This window comes from Arachis hypogaea, chromosome 14, assembly GCF_003086295.3.
Source record: "Arachis hypogaea cultivar Tifrunner chromosome 14, arahy.Tifrunner.gnm2.J5K5, whole genome shotgun sequence".
Lineage (NCBI taxonomy): Eukaryota > Viridiplantae > Streptophyta > Magnoliopsida > Fabales > Fabaceae > Arachis > Arachis hypogaea.
In genome coordinates this window covers 21,751,043-21,760,717 of record NC_092049.1, presented here as the reverse complement: position 1 = coordinate 21,760,717, position 9,675 = coordinate 21,751,043, and the positions used below count along the sequence as shown (strand labels likewise).

General features: G+C 37.1%; 1 protein-coding gene across 2 annotated transcripts; it reads left to right on the top strand.

The window, feature by feature from the left end:
• Positions 1–2,199: 2,199 nt before the first annotated feature.
• Positions 2,200–7,393, top strand: LOC112741807 (allantoate deiminase 2). 2 transcript variants are annotated; one of them, XM_025790923.2, is made up of 12 exons: positions 2,200–2,911; positions 3,904–3,948; positions 4,473–4,576; positions 4,649–4,733; positions 4,829–4,945; positions 5,235–5,344; positions 5,432–5,537; positions 5,635–5,721; positions 5,970–6,212; positions 6,301–6,426; positions 6,681–6,842; positions 6,966–7,393. In XM_025790923.2, the coding sequence occupies exons 3-12, from the start codon at positions 4,524–4,526 to the stop codon at positions 7,083–7,085; spliced, it is 1,209 nt and encodes a 402-aa protein (XP_025646708.1). In that variant the 5' UTR covers positions 2,200–2,911; positions 3,904–3,948; positions 4,473–4,523; the 3' UTR covers positions 7,086–7,393. The 2 variants fall into 2 exon arrangements, with proteins under 2 accessions (XP_025646708.1, XP_025646707.1); XM_025790922.2 differs by having other exon boundaries at positions 2,205–2,911; positions 3,857–3,948.
• Positions 7,394–9,675: the final 2,282 nt, after the last annotated feature.

Genomic DNA, 9,675 nt, shown 5'->3' with positions numbered 1-9,675 from the left:
CAAACAACTTGGCTCATTTCTTGTTCGATATCGGCATGTCCCTTGTACCCGTTTAATTTGCTTGGAATCTTCTTCATGATGTGCCAAATGCACCAGCGGTGAACTGTTGTTGGCATACAGGCCTCTAAAGCCCTTTTCATGGATGCGCACTGATCGGTGAGAAACCCTTTCGGAGCGTTTCCTCCCATGCAACGAATCCAGCTTTGAAATAACCATTTGAATGATTCAATTTCTTCGTTCTTCATCAAAGAGCATCCGAGAAGTGTTGATTGACCGTGGTGATTCACCCCGACAAAAGAACCACAGACCAAATTATACCTGAAACAAATTACCATGGTCCAGAATGCAAAATCATTAGCTACACCCTAACAAATGCTTCGCATACACCCAATGAAACAGCCAATATACACCTCTACTGCGGATTCGTAAAAATAAATTAATTTGGCATCATAAACAGGGACAGTTTGTTACCTGTTTGTGTTGTAGGTGGTGTCGAATGAAATGACGTCTCCGAAATACTCAAAGGCGGCTCTGCTTCTTGCATCGGCCCAAAAAGCCAGCTTAATCGATTGATCCTCTTCGAGTTGGAGCTCAAAAAAGAAATTCGGATTCTTCTCTTTCATTCTTAACAAATATTTCCCGAATTCCTTTGCATCTTCTTGTTCGGAAACATTCCGCACTTCCCTGGTAATGTAATTCCTCACGTCCTTTTCGATAAAATTTAACTCGCGGTGACCCCCGGCAGCCGCAACAAATGATTGGTAGGTTTTGCTTGGTCTGATACCGGCCTCCTCGTTATTCTCTATCGTACGACGAATGGACATGCTTAGTTCCCTGTGCTGTTTGAGCATCTCTGCTTTGCTTGGACAGCAGGGGTGTGAATGATCCAGCACAACCTTTGAAATGATCCAAGCACCGACATCCTTCAATGTGTGTATATAAATTCTTGCAGGACAGTTTAGACCGGCTGTCGGATTGGTCTTCTCGGCCGGAGATATTTTAGATTTCCATTTTCCCTCTCTGCTACATGTAATCAGTTGGTTCTTAATCTCGTTTCCCTTCCTATTTGTGCACCGAACTCTTGTAGAGAAACCTGCAGCCTTGGCGTAGTTCCTGTAAAATTTTCCAGCATCTTCAAGGGTAGTAAAGGTCATTCCAACCTTTGGAACAAGCTCGTCATCAACAACTGAGACAGGCTGCAAAAGACACCGTGTCAGAACTGTAAATACACCCATAGATATGATTCAAATACACCCAATCATGTCTAATACGATACACCCTAACCGCAACAACTCAACTACAGAATGACTTTTAAAGCAATAAACTGTAAATACACAGCATGCAGATATAATACAGTTCTAAAAACACACCTAATCATGTCTGTTATAATACAGCTGAACAACAACAAGTAAATTAAAATAACAAAAAACCAGTAAAGTGTAGATACACCCACACTTCTAGCTAAAGTACACCCAAACAAGAATTGATCTACACCCGAGCGTCTGCTACAAATTCCAAGTAATTAATCACAACTAATACATTGAATCGACAGATTCACGTAAACGTGTTACTTTCACAGTAATGTTCAGCAATTTTTCAACTACACAATGCTATACAAATTACTGAAAGAAATTTCATACTAATCCTATGTAAATCAAACCTCAGGGACTTCGTTAGATTCTGACTCATAATCCACTTCGCCTGCATTCAGATGACAATCTGAGGTTGTATGATCCATTATCTTCAAAACGAGATCAAACTTTGATTTCGAAAAACAACAAATCAAAAATAGAAAACGAAGATGGAGTTGCAGAGAGAGACAAAGGTAACCTAAACGAAGAAGATGCTAGTGAGAAAAGGAGAAGAAAAGAACAATGGAGAAGAAGGAGGGTAAACGCGGGAGAAGAAGAAGAACGAAATCTCAAAATAACGAAAACGAAAAGGGAAAGAAATATTTTAAATCTGGTAGTTAGATATACGCGCGATATTATATAGCGCGTGTAATCAACGTACCTGAAGCAGCGCGTATTTTGATCTTATTGTTTAATGAACTTGTATGGCATACAAGCCATTAGGGCTTGTATGCAGAGCTTTTCCGTTCTTTTTTAATTAAAGATATAACTTTTCATTAACATTATTGAAATTAGACCAATCAAAAAGAGTTTGGGATAGATATAAAGAAATGAGGAGAAGGATAGCGCACGTAACTTAGGCAACACTTGTATGATAGAAACACAGCGAACTATCTATGTATCACTATTCCCTACTCCTTGATTTGCCTTGCCATGATAATAATGCAAAATAATTGCGATACATAGAATGTAGGGTTTTCTTCTCTTTTTTATCACCACACACACCCAGGTTGAACTAAAACTGTATGCAAGATTGCAAGTAGTTATATATATGTACTAGAGTTGGGGGTAGAAAGAAAGAAACATGAGGGAAAATGCAGCAGCGCCACTTGTGTAGGGTCCACAGACGCAGTGAAAAGAGAGGGCACTCGTCCCGCTCGTGCATGTCACGGGTTTCTGTTTTTATAGCCGCCACCAATTAATCGGTAATCACCACAAGATTCCGGATCCATTATTATTCCCTTTGCTTATTCAGATTCACAAGTTCCTCTTTCTCTCAATCAAGCTTTGCTTTTGCATCTTCTTTTCTTTTATTTGGTCCACCCAAGAAACAAAAACTCAAAGGGAACGATAATCCTCTCCAGAAGCCAAAAGCCACCACTACCATATACTTATTATCACTATGAGTTCTTCCACCACTGCTTCCTTTCATAAATGTTTCAAGCCTAACCACCACCACCATCAACATCACGCGTTCACGTTCGCTTTTCTTCACTCTTGTTTCTTCTTCTTCTTTCTCTTGTCAGCTCCTCCTCCTGCATGCGCTTCAACGTTTTCTGGTAAATATTATTATTCCTTCCCTTGTTTATTTTTTCATTTTTCTATAATTCATTAACACGAATGAATAAATGAAAACATAAAGAGATGGTGAAGTTTTGGTTCTTGGATGAAAAGACACCTTTTTAAGATCCAAGTAATTTTTTTCTTCTTTTCGCGAAAGTGTTAGAAGTTAGAAGGTAGAACAAGATCTCTTTTTTCGGTCTCAGATTCCGATGTAATTAACGTGAGAGTATGAGAGCAAAGCGAGCAAAGCATAAAGCATAAACCGGAATAAACGCCACCTCAGCGTTGTTTCACGGTTGAGTTTGTCACTTTTCTTTTCTGGTGGCGTCACGTTTAATTAAATCTGAGCCAGCAAACACAAACAAGAAAGAAAGAAAGAAAGGGTCTCCTTTTATAATAATAATAATAATAATAATATTATTATTATTATTATTATTATTATTATTATTATGTGTGTGTGAAGAGAGGAGGGGAAGATCAAAGAAATTGAAGAACATGAGTCACTCTAGTCTGTATATGAGTAATCAGCAATCCAACTAACATATTATCACAACCAGTGTTGGTAATGTTAAGAGCTTCAACCACAGAACCGACTTGGGTTGTTCGAGCGGTCACTTGTCCAATTAAGTAAGCTTAGGGTGTTCGAATCCACCTTGTGTATGGAGTAATCCATTGGGGACCCTTAAGTGTAACTTAGATCTGCGACGAATTAGTCTTCGACCGGTTAGGCTAAGAGATGCCATGAGAAACCAAAAAGACAAAAGCTAGTTCTAGAAGATTCCGGATATTTGTTGTTCAGAACCATCTTTTATTTTTTATTCAAAAGAGGAGAAAATTAAACAGGAAGCACAAAATTGTGTTTCTTTGTTCTTTTTTCTCCCCGTTATGGCTGTGAACTGCTTGGACATGCTAAGTATACTTTTACTTGAAATGATTATTAGGTAATGAAACTGGAGATTTAGAAAAACAAGGTGATTTGTTTCCACAGATTCTACGAGATGAGGCAGTGGGGAGACTCTATCAGCTTGGAAAGGTACATAATTCTCTCTCATAATTTTCCATGAAAATTTTCTACTCAACTTATAATGCAAGAGGTGAGTATCTGTTCTTCACTGCAATGCTTCAGTCCAAAAGCCATGCAATAAAATGCATCATTGGATAACTACTTACAATCACTGGAGTCTGCATATATCTTTGTGGACTAATAAACATGTTTGGATGTCTGTTTGGAACTCCAAAACCATGGTTTCAGCAAGAGGCTAACCATGCTAACTTCAATTTCTATCTACATCAAAGTATAACATTGTCATAAACCTGCCGCATTCCACAATCTAAATAAAAGGGGTTTTGTTTTGTCATGCACTACAATGAATTTGAGATCTATCTTGACCTGCAAAATTAATTACTTTTTTCTCTTCTCTTTTATCTGTAATTGCCACAAGATATATTTATAATTTATCTAACAATGTCTAAACAGTGATGGTGACAATGACAGATAAAAGGGATACTGTGAAATGGCTTATTCTTGAATATCTAATGTTATTGTTGGATGAACAGGTGAGTGATGGTAATGGCTATCTGGAGAGAACATTCTTGAGTCCTGCATCTATGAGAGCAATCAACGTTATCCGCGAGTGGATGGAGGACGCTGGTTTGAGAACGTTAGCATTCTAACTTCCTCAAATCTGAATAGCTTTTCTGAGAGCTTCACTGATGCTTATGCTTTATTCCAGTTGGGTGGACCAAATGGGAAATGTACACGGCCGAGTTGAAGGTGTGAATCCAAATGCCGAGGCCTTATTGATTGGATCTCACATGGTGAGGAATCTATATCCACTAAAATAATTTCAAATTAAGTTGAACTCTTCCTTTGAAAGCTGATGTATAATGTTGTTGATGCTTATTTTGTGTAGGATACTGTTGTGGATGCTGGCATGTTTGATGGATCACTAGGAATAGTATCAGCAATATCTGCACTAAAGGCTTTGAAAGTCAATGGAAAGCTGGAAAAGCTAAAGCGCCCTGTTGAGGTCAGATAAGTTACTGATATCATATAAGACTTTGATTGATTAAATTATGTTATCAACATAGAATTGATTTTTAAAGTAAAAGTGATTTATGTTTGGTAGTTCCACTAACCGTAATTTGTTTACTACATTAAGTCCAACACAATAATGCTAGTTTGTGTTCTTCTCATTGGTTTATTTTCTTGATAATAATGATGAGCATTGGAAAAAAGAGATTGTGAAATAAATGTACATATAAATTTCTGTGCTACGGGACTATTTTTTTGATGATCTGTTATTCCTGTCCTAACAGGTGATTGCATTTTGTGATGAAGAAGGAGTGAGGTTTCAAACTACTTTCTTGGGTAGTGGCGCTATAGCCGGCATTTTACCTGCTACAACATTGGAGATATCTGATAAGAGGTATCATTTCGGAAATTTCTGACTATAGCTATACTAAAATTTCCTTATAATCAGTATCATTTTATTTACTAGTGGAAACTTTTCCAGGGATGCTATGATAAAAGATGTTCTCAAGGAGAATTCTATAGAAATTACAGAGGAAAGTTTGTTACAGCTCAAGTATGATCCAAAATCTGTTTGGGGCTATGTTGAGGTATATAACAAAGATTTGCACTCTTCAGCTTTGTAGAACGTTTCAGAGATATGGCTACTGAAAAATTTACAATTTTATTGGTTTTTAAATGCTGCAGATTCACATTGAGCAGGGCCCTGTGCTAGAACAGAAGGGTTTTCCACTTGGTGTGGTAAAAGGCATAGCTGGCCAGACCAGATTGAAGGTAACCAAAAGGAATTCCGCCTGGATTTTTGTCTCAAATCTGTTCACTAGAAGAGTATTACTCTCTCTGTACCTTTTATCTGGTATCTGTGAAAATTTGGTAAGTTCTCGGATCAGTGGATCAAATTTTCAGTGACAGTTAAAAGGGAACGAAGGGAGTGTAATACAAGATTAATGTTGGTCAGTTTTACTTGTAGTTGCTGTATATCACTATATATATGTTGGTGTAAGAAATAACAAACTTTGCAGGTTACTGTTAGAGGATCACAGGGTCATGCCGGGACTGTACCGATGTCCATGCGCCAAGATCCTATGGCTGCTGCTGCTGAATTAATAGTAGTTATGGAAAACCTCTGCAAGAACCCAGAAGAATTCCTTTCTTATGATGGTCATTGCAGTGATTCTACGGTGAAATCACTTTCGAGTTCACTTGTTTGTACAGTTGGAGAGATATCAACATGGCCGAGTGCTAGTAATGTCATTCCAGGCCAGGTAAGAGACTTGAATATCTCAGTTATTCTTCCTTCTCTGCTTGTTTTTCAGATTCAATACTCATGATTACTATACTGATTTCTTGCAGGTTACATATACTGTGGACATTCGAGCAATTGATGACCTTGGACGCGAGGCTGTTATCTATGATTTATCAAAAAGAATGTATCAAATATGCGATAAGCGCTCCGTTTCCTGCAATATTGAACATAAGGTACAGTTCCTTTAGTTTTGATCCCCCCCCCCCTTTCTTTTTTTTTCATTTTACTGAATAGAACATGTTTTGAGTAACTTATTGTAGCTTCAAAATAGTTTGTAATCAATAACTTACAGTCCCTTTTGATAGTGTTATGTATGTTCAAGATTTTCCGAAGTCAAAAGGCGAAAATAAAAGCAAGAAATTGAACATGCCTTAATATCAAAGCGTATTCTTATAATCAATGACTTCGCTTGCTATTTTGGTTGCAGCATGATGCAGGTGCTGTGATTTGTGATTCTGAGCTAAGTTCGCAGCTCAAATCCGCAGCATATTCTGCACTAAAGAGGATGGAGGGTGACATTCAGGATGAAGTTCCAACATTGATGAGTGGAGCAGGCCATGATGCAATGGCTATGTCTCATTTAACAAAGGTTACTATTTCTTTCTCACTAAAATATTGAAGTATCTTACATTTTCGATTCAAATTTTCGTTGTCTATCTGTTTAACCATTGCTTTCAGATAAACCCTTTATTCTGAGAATTGTTATGAACAGGTTGGGATGCTGTTTGTGCGGTGTCGCGGAGGAATAAGTCACTCTCCTCAAGAGCATGTTCTAGATAATGATGTTTGGGCTGCTGGTTTGGCAACCCTCTCATTTCTGGAAAATCTATGAAACTAAATAATAACTTGTGCAACACTTTGTAGTAATATATACAGAAAAAAAAAAAAAAAAGAAATCATAACATGTAATTATCCCTTAATTTTTTGAGTTAATTCATCATAATCCAGCCTCCTTCTTTAGATAACTTGAGTCTCCTTTTAGATATATATAGTAGTGTACTTGAATTTTTATTTTTTGGTTATCTTGCCATATAATTGGAGGGCCTGTACATTCTTCTGAATTTTCTTTTAGTAACATTGAGAGTCTATGATTGATCTTAACATTCGTATCATTGAAAGAATTTGGTGGTGGCTAATTAACTATGGTGTTTATGTAATTTGTGGCTAGCTCTAAGGATATGCTTACAAAAATGAATGGCATGAATTATTAGTGTTAAAATATATTAGGATCCATTAGTATTTATTAGAATTATTCAGAATGATAGAATTATACAATGTATAAGGGTATATATAGGTGTTAGAAGAATTAAAGTAATAAAGATTGAAGGTTGTGGTAGGCTTAGAGAAGGGGGGTTGAATCTATGCCTTCCTTTTAATTACTGTTGTTACCCTTTTAGAACAGATTTGCAGTTCTGATTCTGTTTTAACTTGGCAGCAGAAATTTATGAGACAATTTATTTTTGTCTCATGAATATCAGAAAACAGAACACAGCAGAGAAGAGAAAAGCTAACACCAGCATGTATCCTGGTTCGGTTGCCTTGTGCTATGCAACCTACATCCAGTCTCCTCCACAACTATGGAAGAATTTCACTATAGTAAACAGTATTACATACACCAATAACACAGGATTGACCCAATCCTTTCACACTCAAGTTCTAACCTAACTTGACATTGGCTATGCTAATACCTAACTATACCTCTTAGTGCTAACCCAACTAAGAAAGGGATACCTTACAGGTACAAGATACAAGACATAAAAACACCTAAAGAAATCAGAAAATAACTCTAGACTTTTCTCTCAAGTGTATCACTCAGCTTTTTTTCACTCATGGCTTTTACTTGAGTTTTCTCACAATGCCTTTTCTCACAAGAAATTACAGAAAGATAAACATAGAAAAGTACATTACAATCTGTAAAACAAGAAGGAGATTGACTTCATCAGCAGCCTCTTTGCTATGTGCAAAACCAGATTTGCAAACCTCAGATACAGTTCTTCAGTATTGGCCGAATGCTTCTTTGAAAGAAAGCATTATCCAAGTAGAGGAACTTCTTAACAGAACACTGTTCTCACACTCTGGTTTTCTCTCCTTAGTTTCTGAATGAACGGCAAACTTCTTATATCTCCTTGCATGTGGCTGAGTTCTTCTTCCAAGGTCAACACCTTGAGCTTTGAGCTTCACCAACCCACAAGCTTACTTTTTCTTCTCAAGCATCAAAGTAGAACCTTTGCTTCTGACTTTTTCAACTTGACCGAAAGCCATGAAGAAGTAACCGGAATTGTTTTCCACTGGTCAACCAAATCTGAACCATAGAGATGCAACTTGGTCCCCAAGTTTTGATTAAGTCCGTAGATACACAGCAGAATGGGGCAGAAAACAACTTTTCCTTCAAAGCCATTTTCGGGTAGTGCAGAGAGTTGGGAAGAAGGGATGAGGATCTTGATGCATGCAAGATGAGATGGATTACCTTTCTTAAGCTTGATTTAGCTTGGGATTTCTGTTTTAGCTTCTGTGCTTCAAGCTTCAACTCTCTCTCTCTTGCTTCTTTGGTTAATGGCTTATGGAAGAAGCTTTTCTTCTCTTTCTCTTTCTTGCTTTTTCTGAAATCTTAATGTGACTTGATTAGAAGGAAGAAGAACGTTGCTTTTGGTTAAGCAGGAGAGAGGGAATTTCAATTCTGAAATCAGTTCGGGCTTGGATCGGGTATTAGTATGCATGGCCCGATTTAATTTCTTTGGTTTCTTCCTTTGCTTTTGCTTGGGCTCTTTATTTTGCTTTCAGCCCAATATTCTTTGCTGAATGCCTTTTATTCCATTTGGGCTATTAACATTTGGTCTGCAACAATAAACAATTAGTTAATAGGTAGATATAATTAATCAACACTAATTATTTATTTTGCTCAAAAATAATGTTTGTCATCATTAATTAATTTAGTTAATTTCTTAACTCAACAATCTCCCCCTTGATGACAAACATGATTTAAGCAATAAAAGGAAGTAAGTTTGAGTTAGGTTTAGAAAACTCCCTTTGATTTTATGTTGCTCCCCCTGAATCTATGCTTTCCTCTTTGTCCCTGTTTCACATTGTACTTAAAGGAAGCACAATAAAGAGTTATGTACAATATATCTTGTACAAGGGATATCAAATGAGCAACATCACATAATCAGTCCAACATCAAGCTATTACCATCAGCAAACAGATTCAGCATGTGAGAAACAAGTATTAATGCAGCAAAAATAAGTAACAAGTACTAGTACTAGGATCTACTATCCTATCCTATTGCTATTTTACTCCCCCTTTTGTCATCAAGGGCGGATAAGAGCAACAAAAACAAAGTCTTGTATCCTGCAGAAAAGAGTTAGAGCACAGATCAAAGTACTAATTAAGCTGTCTAAAGAGCATCAATAGTAAGAGTTATTACA

Excerpts from the sequence above, each read along its gene's own strand:
- LOC112741807 (XM_025790922.2), top strand. The coding sequence starts at position 2,755 with ATGAGTTCTTCCACCACTGCTTCCTTTCATAAATGTTTCAAGCCTAAC. Across the intron at positions 5,722-5,969 it reads CTGGCCAGACCAGATTGAAG|GTTACTGTTAGAGGATCACA; the intron begins GTAACCAAAAGG and ends CAAACTTTGCAG. Across the intron at positions 6,213-6,300 it reads GTAATGTCATTCCAGGCCAG|GTTACATATACTGTGGACAT; the intron begins GTAAGAGACTTG and ends GATTTCTTGCAG.